The 20710-nt window shown below is 40.6% G+C and overlaps 1 protein-coding gene across 2 annotated transcripts in view; it reads right to left on the bottom strand.

The window, feature by feature from the left end:
- Positions 1-20710, bottom strand: part of LOC149247442 (glutamate--glyoxylate aminotransferase 2-like) — a 251463-nt gene that overhangs the window by 85883 nt on the left and 144870 nt on the right. For both annotated transcript variants that reach the window (XM_089458217.1, XM_089458218.1), the window contains exons 7-9: positions 11661-11819; positions 10830-11003; positions 10604-10735 (exon numbers count right to left, since the gene is read on the bottom strand). In XM_089458217.1, coding sequence (XP_089314343.1) covers positions 10604-10735; positions 10830-11003; positions 11661-11819 — 465 coding nt within the window. The remainder of the gene's footprint in view (positions 1-10603; positions 10736-10829; positions 11004-11660; positions 11820-20710) is intronic.

Genomic DNA, 20710 nt, shown 5'->3' with positions numbered 1-20710 from the left:
GAAGTAAATTGCTCTCAGCATAGAACATACTTAAAATTAACATGGTATTAGAGCTGAGGCGAAGACAAAGCCCAAGCAAGAGTGAAAAAGCAATCACCGAAGACAGTTGGACAAGGTCAACGGCTCAATAGGTTCCTCATCCCTCTTCCCTATTGAAGACAAGCTTTGGTCATGAATGGAAGATGTCTCTGAATCTGACATTGGAAGAGCAAGAAGTGTTGGATTACGTGAAAGGTAAAATCTCAGAGCCTTCATAAAATGTACTAGCTACAAAGAACAAGTACACTAAGGGTGGAAGGAAAGGCAGATGCCTTGCTTACAATAAGTTTGGCCATTATGCAAAGGAGTGTCCAAATAGAAGGGACACACCACTTGATGACGATAACAATTATTCTAGGGGCATCTTCAATGATCAAAGGAATGACAGGTACAACGACAAAGGAAAAAGGAATGATGGTCATCAGGGAAAATGGCCAACTCTTCAAAGATCCCCAGGTATGAAGAATTAAATGTTGTTTCGGATAAGCAAGAGGAGTTCATATCAGCCCCTCTTCACTACCTCTCCTCTGGACACTTTGGAAAAGTGGTATATTGATAATGGTGCTTCAAGGCACTCCATTGGACATAGGGAAGTTCTCTCTAATCTGAGAGAGAAGGAAACAACTTGGAGATTATTCTTGGACACGATGCCACCTATCCCACAAGGGGTGTAGGGAATGTTACTCTTCAATTGGATCAAGGTATATGTACCTGATCTCGAGAAGAACCTGGTGTCCATTTGGGAAATAGAAGACATTCATCGATGGAAAGGTACATATTTGAAAAAGTAACTTTAAAGATGCTTTTGAATTCAAGGTTGGCAATTTGTATCAAGTTGCAGGAAGTCCAATGGGGACCATGTTGTGTGACACATATCTTCTATAGCACCAGAGATCTGCTCACTCCTGATGTGAGACAGATGGTGACAGAGATGCCTGAATTCAAGAAGAGCATGAAGGTACATGTCCGAGATATACCGAAGGAAAACTCACAAGGGGGCCATTCCCCTCATGTAGCAAGTACACAGATTTGGAGCAACCCGAGGGGTTTGAGATTCATGATCGGGAATCTCATGTATGCAAGTTGACAAAAGCCCTCTATGATTTAGAGCTAACACCCCGGGCTTGATATGAGAGGATTCATAGCTGTTTGATGAAGCTGAGATTCACTAGGAGTGAAGCTGATCCAAACCATTGCTTAAAGGTTGTGGATGATAGACCTCTCATACTGGCACCTTATGAGGACGACCTCTTTTTGACAGGTGCAGACCCTCTCACTTGCAAAAGTAAGAGGGAGTTGGATTTTGGGTTTGGAATGGTGAACTGCAAGCCCGTGACTACCTCAATGAAACCTAACTTTAAGAAGTTATGCGGTAGTGATGCCAGACCTGATTTGAGAAATGCCTCTAAGTTTCATAAACTCATTCTAGCATTGATGTTCTTGGTGAACTCCTGTCCGGATATATATTTTGCAGTTAGCATGTTGAGCTCATATATGGTTGAGCCTCACTGCATTGGTGCCAAGAATATTTTGAGATATCTTCGGGGCACAATCTCTCATGGTTTGAGATACACTGTCAAAAATGTGAAGGTGCATGGTTATTCTGATGATGACTAGGCATGCAGTGTGGAGGATCACAAGAGCACTTATGAGTGTTGGTTCTCTTTGGGTTTTTCTTCGATATCCTGGATGAGTCGAAAGCAAAAGACGGTTGTTTTGAGCACCGCTGAGGCCGAATACATAACTGAGAGTATGGCCTCCTATGAAGTTGTCTGGTTGTGGAAGCTCTTTAGTGAGTTGTTTGGACACGTGATGGATACCATCGTGATCTTCTTTGACAACCAGAGGGGGATTCGATTGTTGAGGAATCCCATGTTCTATGATCACTCTTAGCATATAGACATCAGGTACCATTTTATCTAGGATATGGTACAACAAGGAGCATGGAGGCTCCTTCGTATTGGAACTGATGTGCAGGTCGTCGATATTCAGATGAAGCCCCTGGGAAAGGTCAAATTTGTGACTTTCCGAGAACAACTAGGAGTCGTGGAGAGACCTCTTGAAGGTCCTGTATGAGATGGACATTGAGATCTAAGAGCTCCGAGGGGCTTGGGGATATATCGTGGAGCGATGAGCAACCATAGGGTGAGTGGTTCAGCCTTCCCCTAGTGGTCTATTATGTAGGTAGGATGAGTGGTTCATCCTTCTGCCAAGACACAAAATCATAGGGTGAGTGGTTCAGCCTTTCCCTAGTGATTTGTTGTGTATAGGGTGAGTGGTTCAGCCTTCCCCTGGGATACCCCATGGCGACATGTAGGTAGGATGAGTGTTCATCCTTCTCCTATTGAGGCATCCTACCCATGCAGTCTGGGACTCATGGGAAGTACCTCTCATCTGACCAATGAGTAGGGAAATGATGATAGGGACCATAGTAGTACCGATGGATGCATCGTGTATCTACTGTACTCCCTATGCTAGGATGATATTGATCTGTGATCAATGAAATTGACTTAGGGTCAGTAAGAGTGATATAACTCACTCTCTTTTGGAACTGATTTCGGATCAGTAAGAGTGGTATGATACACTCTCTTTATTTGGAACTGATTTCAGATTAGTAAGAGTGGTATGAGACACTCTCTTCATATGGGACTGACTTCGGGTCAGTAGAGAATGGTATGAGACATTTTTAATCAATTCTTCTTCTTCATGGTTCAGCAGAGCAGAGCAGAGCAGTGCAAGGCATTGATGGCAGAGATAGCACAGTCTGGCAGATGGATCAGCGGATGGAGTTCTCCCTAGTTGAGAGGGAGTGTTAAAATTGGCAACTAGGGCCAAACTCCATGTGGGTCATCTTATTTATGGCAGCTGATATTTTGCTTGGATTCCTCTCATCGAGAGGTGTAGGATTTATCTAAACATCATCCGATTCCGATAAGTATTCATGGAGATATGAATTTATTTATGTTATGGGACAATTCGTCAAGGTCGGCCAGCAACCAAATTGCCCCCACTTATGCTCAATGTTTTAGTATAAATAGAGGTGCCTTGAAAGTCATTTGGACACACACTCTTCTTGTGATCTCTTCCTCTCCACTTTTCTTTCGGTTTTGGTGGGAGGAGAGATCCAAAGAGTATACGTTGCCCTAAGAAGAAGATGCCCTAGCTCTACATTGCCTTAGAGAAGCTTAACGCTGCCATGGAGAAGCCCTAACCGTTGGTCTAATGATGCCCTAATTACAACGCTGTGATGAAAAGAGAACCCTCTTCGTTGTCAAGGAAGGAGCTATATATACGTTGTCCTAAAGGGTCTTCCCTAGCCCTAGACGTTGTTGATCCAAGTGTGCAACGTTCTCAAAGGGATAGCTCTGAAATTGAGACAGCCTAGCCGCAGGGAGAGATGGGTTTTGGACAGCATGGAAGCAAGGGTTCGAAGTCTGCTACAGAAGGCCGAAGTTGAGGCAAGTGCAGATTGTTTGAGGGCTGGAATCTTGGTGTTTCAAGGGCTGAGAGAGCAAGCTACTAGGCCGAGTCTTAGTAGGGCAGTACGCTATTGTTCTGAGATTGTTTGGTCACATTTTGTGGAGGCAAAAGTTACAAGAAGGTTGTTGTGCTAGGCCGCAGGCCATAGCACACAGTTAGGGACTACGTGAGGGCTGTCAAGGATGGACAGTGCCCTAAGAAGGCAGTGTGGCATGGGAGGAAGCCTTCCAAGATGGGGCACAGTCCTTATGGGGTTGGTTTGTTGACTGAGGGTATGTTTAAGGTTGTGTAAGTGCCCTAACCAAGTCTGCAGTAAACAATAGTATGTAAACATAAATGACAACAATGTTTTGTTTAGGAAGACTATTAGAGGCAGTTCAGGAAGGTTGTTAGAGGGGACTCTTACTTGGTTGTTGTCCTAGAGAAGCTCTCCGCTCCCTGAATATGAAAGAACCCTAAGCAACCATAGCCTAGCTGCTCTGCTAAGTTGCAAGCCATAGCAAGCAGCTAAGGCTGATAAGTGTAAATAGGTTGTAGCATATTGGATGTTGTATGTGCAACATAATGATATATGTTACAGCAAGCATGGATGAGTGTATGTTGGGTGCAGTGTGGTGCAGTATGGTGCAGCAAAATGGTACAACAGGATATTGCAACAGGTTATTGATGATGGGTACAACATAATGATAAGGTATTGCTCTGTGATTGGATGCAGCACAGTGACAAGTGCAGCATGATGATGAGGTGCAGCACGACGATGGGTGTAGCATGGTGATGGAGTCACCTTGGAGGATCAATTGAAACAACATGCTTTCAATTGAGTTCAGTTCAACTACCTCATGTGTGATCTTCTTAGAGATGATCTCTACTCTTATTATGACAAGTCAAAATGTTAACTTCTGATGTATATGCACTATCTCTCTCTCTCTCTCCGTTGAACTATTGAAGAATATATAAGAAGAATTGATCAAGGGTTTCCCCACATTGGGGTTTGTCCTTGGTTGGCGTCACATCTTGTGTCCTCTTGTCTTGGCTTGTCTTCTGATGTTTATGTTATGTTTTATCTGCACTTTACTATCATGCTAATGTGATTGCTCATCTGGAATTGATATTGAGATAAAAATGAAAAATGAAGTAAATTGTTCTCAGCATAGAACATACCTAAAGTTATCAACAATAGACATAGACCCCTTAAGACACATGATCTAGTATGATAAAAATACATAGACTAGATAACACTAGGACTCACCTAAGACCTCGTCAATCAGCTCCACCCTAGCTTTGTGGTATATCTGAGAGAAAAAATCTGCCAATTGCTTGTGTTTACAAACACACATAATTTGGGGAGGTTAAAAAACTCTCTCGGATGAAACCCTTTGAGAAGAATCATAGGCTTACCTAGGTGTTATTACATGGCTTAATAGTCATACTAGAATCATTTACAATAATTTTGTAGAATTTGGGATTACAAGGACGAAATTAACTTAAAAATTCTGATCCACTGCTTTATACTTTGTTTCTTGCACTGTTGACATGTACATGGTCAGCAACTCCCAAGTGTAAGCACTGGTTATACTAATGATAATGAAAATAATTTTTTTGGTGGTGATTGTGTCCTAGATCTGCCTGAAATTGAATAAGGGGATCAAAAGACATTTGTACTTGTGTAATCTTGTGTGCATTTGTGCATAATTCCTTAAATGCTCACATTGCTTCATATCTAGTCTTTGACACTCAACTTCTCTTTAGTAACTAAAACAAGCACACATAAATGTTCATGCCATCAATTATTTTAATAATTAAAGTAATTGCTAAGGTTAAGGGTCAATTAGATGACTTCCACATGTCTAGACACTTAAACTTGTACAGAAGTACCTTCCCAATGCTACAAAAATCAACTTGTCCTCGTTCTGGAGAGAGCAACTACATATAATATGATCATTGTGAAGGTTGCTGATGTAATATTCAAAAATGGACATTTTTTAGCACACAATTCAACAAAGTAAATTTATTTTATTTGCTTATAGTGACTCAATGACATAATTAATAAAAGAGGTTATAGAATAGGTGTTACATAACTTGCACAGTTCACACTACCTTTCTTGTGTATTGAGACATTACCTAATCAATCAAGTATCATATCTCTGTCTGGCTTGCACTATTTTCCCGTGTAGTTCTATTTTCTCTAACACTTGATTCACTGCAAGTGTTCTCTGTTGGATTGTTTGTCTTGTTGTTTCATTGTTCAAAATTTTGGTTGAACTTGTTGATTCCCTACCTAAGGTATCTATCGGTTGCCTTTGTTGTGCCTAGATCTCATCCAACCATCCGTTGATTTGGGGTAGCATCGGATATGCTCCAGCCACGAAATACCCAGAAAGGGTTTTGCGCAGATTTTAAACAGATTAGGAGATATTAAAATAATTAATATTTTTAATGGAGTCCCTAAGTCTAAAATTAGGGAAAATAAAACATTAATGTGTATTAATATGAATCTGTGTTAGAATGGTCCAAAAAACATGGATCAAGCCAGATCTAATCTTATCCGTTGATTAGGGACTTAATCTCGGCCATTGAGATGTCAACAAGAAAAGTATAAGAGAAGGCTTGAGGGTCACTTAGAGAAGACACCAGAGTGATCAGTCATTCTATTCTTTAGAGCGGGGTTTGTTAAGAGAGATAGAATCAGTGATCGAGAGAGCAGCTATGGGGCATCGAGTATAGAGAAACAGAGAAGGTAGAGATTGTGCCGGGAGAGCAGCGCAGCAGCTAAGGAGAGTGGCGCAGAGCCACACAAAGGCAACCAAGTGTTGCATAGAGTACCAGAGAGGCCAGCGTGTTTGACGCAGAGGCCCAGAAAGCTGACACGGGGCCTCCTGGGGCTAATGTAGGGCCAGCGCGAGACAGAGAAGGGTTGATGCAGTCCAGATTAGGCAGACGCTGGGGTTGTAGAGCAGTTTTATGTTGAGGAGCTGCCGGAAGGATTTTTTGGGGTTTCAACCAGGAGATTTCTCTCAAACTGTGAGGTATAGTTGTTAAAGAAATTCTCTGTTGGGTAGGCCAATTTCGGCACCCAGATTGTACTCTGACATTGCTTAATAAGAAAGCCCTCAGATAGCTGCACTGGTTTTCCTGCATTGGGTTTTTCCGAGGACATTGGTCCAGAAATAATGGTGTCATGTGGTGTGTTTGTTCTTGTTTCTTTTAGTTGTTGATATGTAATATATTGAGCATGCACTGGTGTTTATTTTCAGTATTTACTTTGTAAATAACTTGTTAAAGAAAAATAACAAGTAGGTAGGAATAAATCAGAAAAAGTGCATGAAGGGTTTCTAAACTAAGTAAACTTAGACACTTCAACATGGTATCAGAACGTGATTGCAGATCACAGGAGGACTAAAAGACATCAGTCGAGCGGAGCAATAACAGCAGAAAACAGTTGTCCTGAGGTGACAGAAGTTGTTTCTAGCAGCGCAGAAGCCAAAGTGTGACGCAGAGCCAGCCAAAGCCACGCATAAGAAGTTGGGAGCTGCGCAGAGCCTCAGAGAGGCTAGCTTTGTTGACGCAGGGCATCCCAGGGCTGAGGTAGACCCATCTGGGGTAACGCAGAGCTGGCGTGAGGCAAAGAGGGGCTGACACAGTGCACATAGAGGCAGTTGTTGGAGTCTAGAAGGTTGCGAAAATATTGCAAAGTCGAGCTGGTGAGGCACTGTAGTCAGAACAGTACCTGACAGAGCAGGGCTAGAGGAGTTGTTACCAAGGGTTTCTAGCAGAGGAGCCTGGATCAGTAGTGCAGTTGCACAAGACAATCAGAGTAGGGGGCATCTCGACAAGCAGCAGAAGGATTTCTAGGAGGGAAATCAGGACTCAGAGGGAGTCAAGAAGAGAAATTCCAGACAAGAATTAGAGGCTAAGAGGAGTCGAACAAAGAACTTCCAAGAGGGAAGTAGAGGAGCGTCATGGCACTACACGGGGTAAGAGACCAGGATAGACTGAACAGAGCATCAAAATTCGCAGTCTGGAAGGCTAGAATCTTATCAGTGCTTGACAGGAATCGTGTCAATAACTTCCCCTTGAAGGTTATAGCTATCCCGGTCGACCCCAATGATAACGACAAATACGAAGAGGCGATGGCGAGGGCCAAGTGCATTATCCTTGACGGGGTCAAGGATCATGTGGTACCACATATAGCCGAGAAGGAAACGGCAGTTGAGATGGGGGAGGCTCTCAAGAACCTGTACCAACATACTTCTGTGCAGAGAAGAATGCTGCTTGAGAACCAGATGAAGTCGTACAGATGAAGAAGGGTCAATCGATTGACACATTCTTTGGAGGACTGAATGAGATCTGAGACCAGTTGACTGCTATGGAAGCAACACCAAATCAGGAGCTTATGGTGAGGACAGCCTTGAATGATTTCTCAAAAGATTGGGAAGTGTTTGTCCAGAGTATCCTGGGCAGAAGGACTCTCCCACCTTGGGACGAGATGTGGGCAGCTCTTCGCCAGGAAGAGATCAAATGGCAGTCGAAGACAGGTAGTAGCAGCAAAGGGATCAAGGTCAAGCAAGAGGAGGAGGATGTGGCCCTAGCATCTGAGGGAAAGCAGAAGCGGAAGAAGAAAGATATCTCCAAGATCACGTGCTTCCACTATGGGGAGATGGGTCATTATGCGACCCAATGCTAAAGGAAGAATAGTAAGAGAGGGTCTTCAGAGACTAAGGCAGTGCCAACACGGGCAGAGAAGGAAGTTTTGACAGATGATGATTGTGCCATGAGTGCACACGCGCCACTTGAGTGGAAGTGGGGAGACATCGAGCTGTAGTCAAGCAAACTACAGGCGATGAGGGGCAAGATCACTGAGGTACCCAGCCTCTTGGATTAGACCTTGCTACGGGAGCCTCGACAAGGAGTAGCAGGACTGGCTGAGTGGGTGAAGACGAATGCGGATGGAGTGGCAGAGAGAGCTACAGTGCAGTAGTCCCGAGACAGCGCAGAGCTAGCAGGTTGCAGCAGTGCGAGAGGCACAGGAGTGTTGCACTAGTGTAGGAAGGCACAGAGAGATGTGCAATGGTGTGAGATGCAGGGAGTTGTTGTAGCAGCGTAGAGGTCAGAGAGGGAGCACTTGTCAGCGGCAAAGGGAGCACTTGTCAGCTGTAGAGGGAGCTTTAGCATCAGAGGGTGTTTCTAGCCCAACAGGGAGGTCAGTTGGGAGATCAGTTACTTACTTCTCAGTAACTGAGTTGCAACGCAGCAGTGGGTAGCACGATGTAGCATGATGAGAGGAGGTGCAGTGCGGATGTAGTGCTGGGAGAAAGGACCAGCAGCAGCACGGATGCAAAGGGAGCTGCCGTACAGATGCAGCAATGACAGTAGCAGAACCATGGGCAGCAATATAGGAGGCAGCAGTGCAGAGGATGTTGGGCAGGAAGACCTAGCATCAGCACAGGTATCGATGCTGGATGATCAAAGTAATACTTAGTGAGGAGTATTGTTAGAGCACAGTCCTTGCTAAGAGGGAGTGTTCATTTGGGGTAGCATCGGATGTGCTCCAGCCACGAAATTTGGTGGAGTGGTTGGGGCACATGAGATCTCCAATACCCAGAAAGGGTTTGGGCAGATTCTAAACAGACCAGAAGATATTAAAATAATTAATATTTTTAATGGAGTCCCTAAGACTAAACTTGGGGAAAATAAAATATTAATGTGTATCAATATTAATCTGTGTTAGAATGGTCCAAAAGACATGGATCAAGCCAGATCTAATCTTAGCCGTTGATTAGGGATTTCATCTCGGTCGTTGAGATGTCAATAGGAAAAGTATAAGAGGAGGCTTGAGGGTCACTTGTAGAAGACACCAGAGTGATCAGCCATTCTATTCTCTAGAGTGGAGTTTGCTAATAGAGATAGAATCAGTGATCGGGAGAGTAGTTGAGGGGCATTGAGTACAGAGAAACAAATAAGGCGGAGATTGTGCTGAATCAGAAAAAGTGCATGAAGGGTTTCTAAACTAAGTAAACTTAGTAACTTCAATACCATCGTTGCTCATGCCTCTGCGTCATTCTTACTTCCACTGGATTTCTTGAACACTTATCCCAACTATGATAAGAGGCATTGTGTACCCAACAATACGTGTGTCTTTTTCAGCATTTGTTCTTGTCCAAATCATCTCAGGGACATTTGATGGGGTTCTGATCGAAGCTCACTCTTTCATTGAAACAGATTATTTCACTGGTCCCCAATTTTATGATAACAATGAACAATTTTTCCCTCCCCCTGAGATTTTCAGATCTTAAAATAAGTCCATTCTTCTAGCATATATATATTTCATCGTGCCTGATAAAATTTGTGTTCTGACAATAATGATGGTAGTTATGGCCTCAAATTAAAGAAGAAAAAACAACTTAGAGTCACCCACTATCTTCATAAATGTTCTTGTTTGTAGCTGTCCAGTTGCAATTTGCAAATATCAAAACACATACTTTAGATCTATAAACATTTGGCTTTTTGTTGCCTGCAAGTTTTTATTCTCCCATGCCTTTGTGAGTGTTGTTTTGGATGTCCAGAATCCCCACTGTTACTCTTTAATGCTTTTATAGGTTTTGATCAACCTAATGGCAACATACATGCACCACCTTTACAACAAGCAGTCCATAGAGGCACATAAGAACAAGAACGTTAGAAGCAGCAAGAAAACAGTTGTCAATGTCAGTGTTAGGAGAGAATGCATGCCAAACCTACATTAATGTTTTAACACAGATTTTCTTATTCTATAAATCATTAATTACCATTACTACTTTCAAACAAGTACATATCTTCAATGCAGACACTTTTCTTTGAAAAAAATTGCACCCTCCACAAGTTTGACTGATGAAGTATCTTTAACAAAACTTATTTGCCTATTTCTACTCGTATGATTTTGTTGTCCAATTGTCGTTTTCAACAAATCATGAGATTAAAAACACAATTCTATATCTAGATGCAGGTGCAATCACTGCAGTGAAACAGACATGTTTTAACTTTTAACCCCAAAAGTGAAAAAAAAAGAGGAGCTCATAGAAGAGAAACTGAGGCAGTGTAAGCACACCTTAGGAGGAATGTTTGTCATTTCAAAATATCCTCCACGCTGCCCACACTCACCCCAGTATCCTTTCGATACAGTATGATATGACACAAGTTGGAGTTCTTTGCTGAAAGGTAAGCCCATGTCCATCAAAACCTGCGCACAAAATGCAGAATATTTTATTATAATATGTTACTAGTCAGTACAGTTCCTCAACAAAGTATGCTGCAATGTTGAACATAGACCATACCTTCTTTGCGCTTACAAAGGGGCGCTCATCCTGATAAATATTTTGTTGATAAACCTCGTCTGCTAACAATACCAGATTCTCAACATAACAAAATTCAATTAGTTCCTTAATATTATCTCTGCTTAGACACTGACCAGTTGGATTTCCTGGATTTATAATCACCATGGCTCGAACCTTCAGTCACCAAAATGAAGTTTGTTCAGAATGATCAGAATAGGATCTTATATATGAGTCACTCATGTTTCTACTCAATATACAAGTAAAAATATCCAATGGGTTGGCAATACATGTGCATTGAAAAGCCCTAAGGGTTAACTCAATCTGTTGATCCACTGGTGCCACAACAATGCCAGTAGCCTGGAGCACTTTGAAGGTCCCCAGTTTGATTTCCACAAGGTTAGGAACACTAAGTCTAAACTGCCTGCTTTACACTAGGTAGTATTCTCGGAATGGGTGGAACTTGGAAGTGCTCAAGAGTTTCGTGGGGAGTTATTTCCAAAGAGGGAAAAAAAATACATGCGAACTGAAAAAAAAGACCAGGTGGCACTTAAGTGGACAAGGAAATTTGCTTATTACAGTTTCTTCTAAGTTCACTTTAACAAAAAATAATTGCTTGTTTTTGGAAACCATTGGAAAGTTATAAAGGTTATCACCATGCAGGAAAATTGTCAGGGGCAGGAAACACAGTCTAAAGGATGTCAAGTTATTTAGCGTGCAAAGCATTTTGCATTGTGGATAACAGAATAGTAATTATCAACCCACTTTTCTGAGATTCTCAAAGATAAACATGGTATAACCAGGTCCAACTTTACAGAGGTAATAAATACTTACAGTTATTCCTTTATAACGGGCTTCCGAAACCGATTTTCTTAATTCCCCAATATCCAGCCCCCAATTTGCGCTCTCTTCCAGGTAGTATGGTGCAAGAGTGCCGCCAAATAGGGAGATAGCTGCAGAGTAAAGTGGATACTGTGGAACTGGAACTAAAATCTGCAGACAACACCTTTCTTGAAGAGTTAACCTCGGATCATGAGCAGTGAGAATAGTTAGGAATCTAAGGTACTGCTAATAAATATATCATTATATTTTATTTTGCAAAATAAAAAGCTCGCCTTCTTGATGGAAAGAAATGAAAAAAAAAGGTCAACAGAAACAAAGTATAGAGTAACAGAGCATGGCAACTAAATAAGAACATAGTGTAGCAACCTTTACAGCAACAGTTAAAAAAAAGGCTCATATACAAGATTGTTTGCAGATTTCTAGAGTCTTAAGTGTGTCCTTTGTAAGTGATGTGTTGCCCCTTATTGTATGAGGACAAAGCCTTGTGATTTTCACCACACATATCAAAGACTTGCACGATGGCATTAATAGATTACTTGACAGATACAGGGGTATTGTTATAACTTCTCTTATGGCATGACTGACCATGGCCAACAGCGGCTGTGCAGTGTCTAGAGGACAGTTTCTGCTTGCATGCTCATTTGTTTGTGCACTTAGAGGATATCATGATTTTCAGTGGTTTATATGGAGATATCTTGGTTCAAGATGTATGTTTTCTTAATTGTTTATCTACCATGGTACTTGGTTGTCATGTTGAACCCCCATGAGCATCACCATGGTGAGATTATTTATGACGATCTTTCTTCAGAACTTCCCTTATGACACAACTGACGATGGCCAACAGTGGGTGTGTGGTGTCTAGAGAAGAGTTTCTGCTTGCACGCTCATCTCTTTGTTCTCCTAGAGCATATCATGATTTTCAGTGGTTTATATGGAAGTACCTTGGTTCAAGATGTGTGTTTTTTTTACTATTTGACTATCTACCATTGTAGTTGGTTGTCGTGCTGACCCCCCATGACCAAATCACCATGGTGAGATTAGTTATGATGATTAGGTACACTGCTTTCCTGGTTCGCATCAACATATCTTGTGTGGAAACTTGCATCCAGCGCATGTGGTGTTTGTCGGGTGTTTGAGGATCTTCCACAATATTGCTCACACATTCAATTGACTTTTGGCACATTTATGGAGTGAGATACCCATCAATTAAGGGTTTCCCTAAGTATCATCAATTAATTATTGCTCCTGGAGTCCTGGATGTGGTGATTTAATATTGGCATATATACTATGGTTCAAGCTTATTAGCATGGAATATTTCCTAAGTTGCACGAAATGGGGAAACGGGTACGAGTTTCCGAAACAGGCACAAGTACGAAATGTGACCCCCCCAAATTTTGGAAACGGGAAAACGCAATATATATATATATATATATATATATAGGACATTTAAGAAATATGTGCAATCATAAAGCGTACATGATGCATTCTAATTTATTACATTATGATTAAATTGTCAATTGTCAATGCATAAACTATAAATCTCTAAATTTACATCACATTTACTCATGAATGATCACATAATGAAAATAGCAATATCCAAAATCAGCAACGAGAAATTTCTAATTTCTTGTCTCGTGCTTGATTGGGAATCTCCTCTTACATAGTCGAATGACCTTAGTGCCATTGATTAAATACAAATTCCATACCCTAGGTGCTCTTGATTATTGGGAGTCTCCCCTGCATAGAGGGCTTGGTTCTCTTGATTAAATACAAGTTCCATACCCTAGTACATTACAAAATCCAATGGAAACATTGCAATCCCCCCAATCCTGAAATCCTGAAAAACAGATAAGTCTGCTAGATTTTGAGTGAGATCTAAAATTCTACTTTCTCCATATGAAATCTAATGAGGGTGAAACCACTCTCAAACATCCTGAGTCATTTCATGGTAATGTTAAAAATTTAAGTAAAATTTCATATCAACATTAGGGCCATAGGTTTGAACATTAGGCTGCCCACTAAATTAGAAGCGAAAAAATAAAATAAATAAATAAAAGAAAACATCAAATGTTAACTGGAAACTCTATCGTACGGCCTGGAAACTCGTTTCCAGCCGTACTGGCCACGTTTCCCCAGTGTGAAGTGGGCCAGTACAGCGGGAAACGAGTTTCCAGACCATATGGTACAAGTTTCCTCATTTTCGTTTCGTTTCCGACCAAAAATAGACCCCTGGGCAACGTTTCTTGCAACTTAGAATATTTCTCTATGGCACATATTTTTATGGTGATCTAGCATATATTTTCTAATGGTGTGAATACCTTTTTAGTTTATGGTAGCATTGGACAGGTGTTCTAGTCTCAGATGATGCTAAGAGGCTACGGAACACTAGGTCTCCACAACCTAGAAAAGGTTTCGCAAGATAAGTTTGGGAAACACCTTAATTAAATTAATTTGTCATAATTAAAATATTTCCTAAGTCTAACTTAGAAAGAGTGGTAAATTAAAGTTAATTAATTAAGGATGTCCAAGATTTCTCTAGAGACTTCAATTAATGAAGTCTAATTTATCTTAGCCATCGATGGAGTAAATCGTGGCCGTTAAAGTCTCAACGAGAAATTATAAGAGCAAATCGAAGGGCTTGGAGATATCATTAGTGGCCTCAAAGTGATCATTGTGGCAGACCGAGCTACCCAGTTCACAGCTTCAGTGAGGGTGCAGTTTGAGCCAGAGGGTGAGCATCAGAGAGAGGGAGCAGCAAAAAATTTGGTAGTAGAATTCCATAGAGTTTTCCAGTGAGTCATCAATTTTAGAGAGACAGGAGATAGGAGGTCGAATTATCTACAGAAAGGGCCAACTGCCAGTGCGAATAGCCAAAAAAACCAATGCGAGTTGTCAGAAGAACCATAGATTCGTAGCTAGAGGCTAGATATATTCCGGAAGGTAGAGTGAGTGGTTTCCAGTGTTAGAGGGAGGCAGGACGGCACACTTTGGGCTAGTTTCCAGGCAATGCGAGTTATTTAGAGCCCGCAGTACGAGTTCCAAGATGCAATGCAAGTAGCCAGTGTGGGGTTTGAGTAGGCCAAAGGAGGCCGAGTTTATTTGCAGAGGACATCTGGGATCTCCAAATTATCTTGCCAGTATATTTTTGGAGGATAGCCAATTGGGCATCCAATTGTAATTATTTCCAAATTGCTACATAATAAATTAAACCCTCATCTGCTGCACTGGTTTTCCCTTTGGGGTTTTTCAAGTGAGTTTAGTCCAAAATTATTGGTGTTATTTTTATTGTGTGTGCATCTATTTCTCAGTTTCTTTACTTCCGCAACATATTTTTATTGTGAAGAATGCATCAATGATTTATTTGATATTTGTCATAAACAAATAAATTGCTAATCAGTTAGAATAAAATCCAGTTGGTGAATTCGTGTAAATTTCACATGGTATCAGAGCATTATTGATCAAATCAGAGGCTCAGAGGCGAAAGGAAGAGAGGTCGTGCAGTTTCAAAGGGAGATCTAAAGCACTTTCTCCAAATCTGTGTAGGCCAGCCATGCAGTGCAAATTGTTGGGGCAAGAAAATTGATTTCCAGTTTAGGGTGAAGGAAAAGTTTGATTGATCCTAGAGGCAGTAGCAGCAAGCAGTTGGATTTGTCGGATAGAGGCTTCTGGTGAGCAGATCAATTAATTCGCAAAGTAGATTTGGGCACAAAAAATTGCAGCAAGGGTTTGCAATTACAGATCTGCGCAGGGCGGTAAGAGAAAAGCACACTGAGAGGGAATTTCCATAAATTCTTAGAGGGTTTCCATTTTTCCAGTTATAGCAGGAGATTCATGATTTTCGGTAGCAGAAGGCCATAGCATGCTTTGCCAGTTTAGCCAATGCATGCATCATGAGCAGCAGTGTGTGTGCCAGATTCTGAGAACTTCTAGAAGGTAGAGCAAGTTTCCCAATGGAGGAGTAGCACGTAGTGCGAGTGCCAAAGAAGGATTTTCATAGGCAAGTATGAGCATGTTTGTGCATTCCAGAGGGAGTGCTAGTAGCAGAAGAAGGTCTAGCAGGAAGGAGAAGGAGATTTCCGGTACTAATTCTCCAGTATATTTAAGTTTTGCAACAATGGCCATAATAGGGCTCAGAGATTAGGATAGACTTGACGAAGCCTTAAATTTTCACGTCTAGAAAGCCAAAATGCAATTCCTACTGGATGAGCATGGCTTGAAGGAGTTTGTGACAAATGTCATGGCAGAGACGACAAATCCACAACAGCTATGTTGTCGCACCAAGTGTCTAGGCACCGCGACAACGCTCAGAGTAAGGGCTGTCACTCTTAAATCCTTACTCACTTCGTTTAGACTCTCTCCTAGACAAGTCAAGGGGGGTAGTCCCTAGGTAAATGGATGAGGATAGCCTGTGAAAAACAGACTCTAGGAGATTTTAATGACGGACAACTTGATGAATCTAAATGAATCTCGATTAAATCAAATGAATAGATTAAACGCCAACGTAAACAAGACACGACCACAAGATAGAAACGATTATAGACCAGTGCCTTTAATATTTGAATTAACCATCAACTAAATAAAACAAGTTATCCAGAACAATCTTCAATATGTGACGAATAATGACAATCATGAATAATCAATATGAACGCCCAAAACTGTATCACACAAGATATTCCAGATTTAAGACGATTATCGTTAATGACCAAGATCTAGAATTAATTAACCTTTTCCAACAGTCAATATGATTTATCGCACCTTGACCATAGAAGAATCATAAAATTTAAGATTTATCATTTAACATCAGAAACACCGAAGGACTTTAACTTAGGCATATAAACATTAATGAAATAAAACAAATCAACGGGAAATCGAAAATTTTAATGGGCCATAGGCCACATTAAAAATTTTAATGTTTAAGCGAAAAACCCCTTAATTTATTTCATTTTAAATCCTTGGTGACTGGTCACAAATTTAAAATTTTTAGAATTTTTTTAAAGTTTTTTAAATGTTTAGGAGTTTAAAAGTATTTTAGATTTTTTATTTTATTTTTCAGATATTTTTAGTATTTTAATTTTTAAAAGTTATTTAAATGTTTTATTTATTTATTTTTAAATGAAATCAAAATCAAGATAAAAATAAAATCAAAACAAACTTAAAGTGAAAATGAAATACAAATCAAAGAGTCATAAATAAAAACAAAAATAAATGAAAAACTAAAAATAAATACAAAATCAAATTTCAAATGAAACTTAAAAAATACGCTAACCCCAAGAGAAAATACAAAACAAAAGAAATAATAAATAAATAAAAAATACAAGAACTAAACCCTTACGCATAAAAAAAGTCGAAGTGTGTGTTTGTTTTTGTGTAATGTGTGCAGGTGAATGCTCAGAGAGCGAAGGAAGAGTAGCTCACGGGAGCCATGGGATGGAGATGAGCAGCAAACACAGCTTGGTAGCGGGGGATAGCACGTAAATGGAGGGTTTTGTCAGCGAAATGGAGATGGCAGCAAGGGTTCTCAGGCTTGAAGGATCGCGTGAGGAGTTGGTGGATAGCTGAACGGAGGGAGAGTTAGATTTCGGCTGCAGCTGTTGAAGCCGCGAAGGGATAAGGCTGCGGAGAGAGAATTAGACAACGGATGAAGCATGGAGAGGTGGAGATAGACAGTGCAGGTAGGTAAGCCGCAGGAGAAGAGGACGGATCTCGAAAAAGGTAGCTGCAATGGGGACTTGGCAAGGCTAAAGAGGAATGCACGTACGAGGAAAGATTTGCAGGAACCCTCAAAGAGTTGGCAAGGTATGCTAGCAGTAATAATGCGTGGATAGGCAGCAAACAAAAAGTTGTGAGCCTAAAACAAAAAGTTCGAAATTTCTTCAGCGAGATCGCAAAACAAAAACCCCAGGTAGTAGACAGAAAGAAAAATGGTGCCCAATAAAACCCAGAAATTCCCAGATTTAAGATGTTATATCTCTATTTAAAATTTACCAGTGAAACCCTAGAGAAATCATCCAGATCTAATTTTTTTTTTTTTTTATGGAATCCACTTGCTTCAGATTCGTTAATGAAACCTTCACGAAAATTTCCAGACCTGAAAATAAATGAATTTAAAGCTTTGGATTGTGAAATTTGGATTGATCCCTGCCAAAATGGTGTTGATGGACCCCAGAGATCCAGATCTTACCCTCCAGGGCCTAGATCTGGACTCTGCACAGCTTTCAGTCTCAGATCTGCAGCTACAGGACAACAAGAAACACCCAAACGATATGTACAATGACCCAAAAAAGACTAAAAAAAAAAACCCGAAAACCCAAGTTAGAAAACTGAAAATAATTACAAATCTATGCACAGGAACAACAGATCTATCAGATCTAGGAAGTGTGAGTCCGACTCCGCTCCCAGATCTGATGATCTGAGGCTCTCAACAGCCAGATCTAACGATTTAGCACAAAAAATTAAATTTTTTGAATTTTTAAAGGAGGTATTGAGCTCGAAACTCTTCATGCATCACCCATAAAAAATATCTTATGATAAGCCCAGGATCAAATTTAAGCTGGGCTCTTCAGAAAACACGGATCGAGAGTTGGCTAGTTCAGCCGAGAACTTCCCCGAAGACTCGATGATCTAAAAAAAATCAATATTTTCCTACAAAACTCAATTTAACCATCAACAAAGAGCGAGAAAACGATAATAAAATTCAAATTCAATAGAGATACCTGCTATTATATTCAAAACTTAAATTATCATTCAAACCCCAGCGACTGAGCAAGATATCTGTACTGAAATCACTCTTCAGAAAGCTACATCAATGGCTAAAAAGGAATCTGTACATGACAATGACACATCTTACAGTATTTCCACGAAGAGTAACACCAGTAGAAATTAACCCCAAAGTCTTTCTTTATTGCTCAGAAAAAGATTACAAGAGCGCTTTTCACTTAGTACACGATCCAAAGATCGGATGAATCTGACTGACAAGATGACCTCCTATTTAAAGATAAATCCTCCAACGGCTAGTTCGAGTGATCCTTGTCAAAGCAATCTTGACTGTTGATGAGGATCAAAATTTCTTTTAATCTCATCTGTCGAAATTTTAAATATTGAGGAAATTTAGAATTTTTCAATTAAATGTATTTTAATTAATTCAAATATTAAATTTTTGAATTAATTTCTTCAAAATTTTGACTTTGACTTAACCCCAGGGACCAAAGGCATACAATTTAGCAAAATAGTCAATTAACCTTAGTCCCTGGACCTCTTAAAATTTAATTTTTTAAAGGACCCAAAATTTCGCCTTTGGAAAATTTAAATTCACTTAGGACAATTAATCAAATATTTGGCTTAGGATTTCAATTAATTTTGGCCAGAAAATTTAATTAATTAACCTATGAGAGGATAAACTATTTTTCTAACCCTCAAAACATTTCACATCATGATTTTTTACATCTCAAGTGGAAAAACCCATTTACAAAAAACCCTCACAGACTACCCAATTTTGCGACACAAACATAATCTAGCAGATCAAACAATTTGTAATAAAATAACCTAACCAAATAGTTAGGATTATTCTCAAATCACTTTTACATAGACTTGATTTAGAACACTAGGACTCCCCTAAGATCCCTGTGACAATCCATTTCGGCTTTGGGGTAAGGCTAAAGGAAAACTCTACCGACCATTTGAGAATGGATTGGTGAGACAAAAAACATTCCGGAATGTAGATCGTCACCAAAAAAGTAGGTTTACCTAGGTGATTGCATACACGACACAGATCTGCTGAGACTATTTACATTATACATATGCAGACTGGGTTTACATTATAAGATGATCCTCAAGCTGATGATGATAGTTGGACGGCAGGAACACATGGATCAGGCGCTATCCCTTTTGCGAAAAAAGGGGGTGTACTGCTATGGGTCGTTGACACGTAGTGGTCAACAAATTGGAAGCCTTCAAGAAAGAGATGGCCAAGACCAAGATGATGGTCCTAGACAGGCTTCGGGGTCATATTGTCCCACATATTGCTGACAAAAATACGGCAAAGGACATGCGAGATGTCCTTGTAAAGCTATACTAGGATCCGTCTAAGAATCGTAAAATGATTCTCAAGGAGAAGTTGAGGACAATGAAGATGTCGAAGGGTAAGAGCGTGACTTCCTATCTCACCAGGATTCAAGGAGATCGAGATGAGCTTACAATTGCTGGAGAAAAACCAGCGAACGTTGAACTTGTGCGAACAACTTTGAACAGGTTTATGTTGAAGTTTCTAATTTTACATAGTTAGAAACCCTCCATGCATTTTATCTGATTTATTCCTACCTACTTGTTATTTTCCTTAACAAGTTATTTACAATGTCAATACTGAAAATAAACACTAGTGCTTGCTCAACATATTATAGATCAACAACTAAAAGAAACAGAAACAAACACACCATATGACACCATTATTTTTGGACTAGTGTCCCTGGAAAAACCCAATGCGGGAAAACCGATGCAACTATCTGAGGATTTTCTTATTAAGCAATATTAGAGTACAATCTGGGTGTGGAAACTGGCTTACCCAACAGAGAATTTCCTTAGCAGTAATACATATCGGTTTTTGACAAATCTACTGGCTAAAACCCCAAATAATCCTTCCGGCGACTACTCAGCACCAATCTGCCCCAGAAACCCCACCGTCTGCCCAATCTGGACTGCGTCAGCCTCTCCTAGCCCAACGTTGGCACTGCGTCAGCCTATCTTGGCCTGCCTCAGCCCCAGGAGGCCCTGCGTCAGCTCTCTGAGCCTCTGCGTTAGCTATGCTGGCCCCTCTAGTGCTCTATGCAGCACTTAGCTACCTTTGCGTGGCCCTGCGTGAGCACTAGCTGCTCCTGCGTCTCTCTCTCTGGTTGCTCTACTGCTATCTTGGCACTATCTCTGCCTCTCTATCTCTTTGTACTCAATGCCCCTCAGCAGCTCTCCCAATCATTGATTCTAGCTCTCTTAGCAAACCCCGCTCTAGAGAATAGAATGACTGATCACTCTGGTGTACTCTCCAAGTGACC

The sequence above is a fragment of the Pinus tabuliformis genome, chromosome 7 (assembly GCF_031772625.1).
Source record: "Pinus tabuliformis cultivar Carrire ecotype Pingquan chromosome 7, CPIR1, whole genome shotgun sequence".
NCBI classification, from domain to species: Eukaryota; Viridiplantae; Streptophyta; class Pinopsida; order Pinales; family Pinaceae; genus Pinus; species Pinus tabuliformis.
Note: the sequence above shows the minus strand (reverse complement) of the source record. Positions and strands in the feature narration are given on the sequence as shown.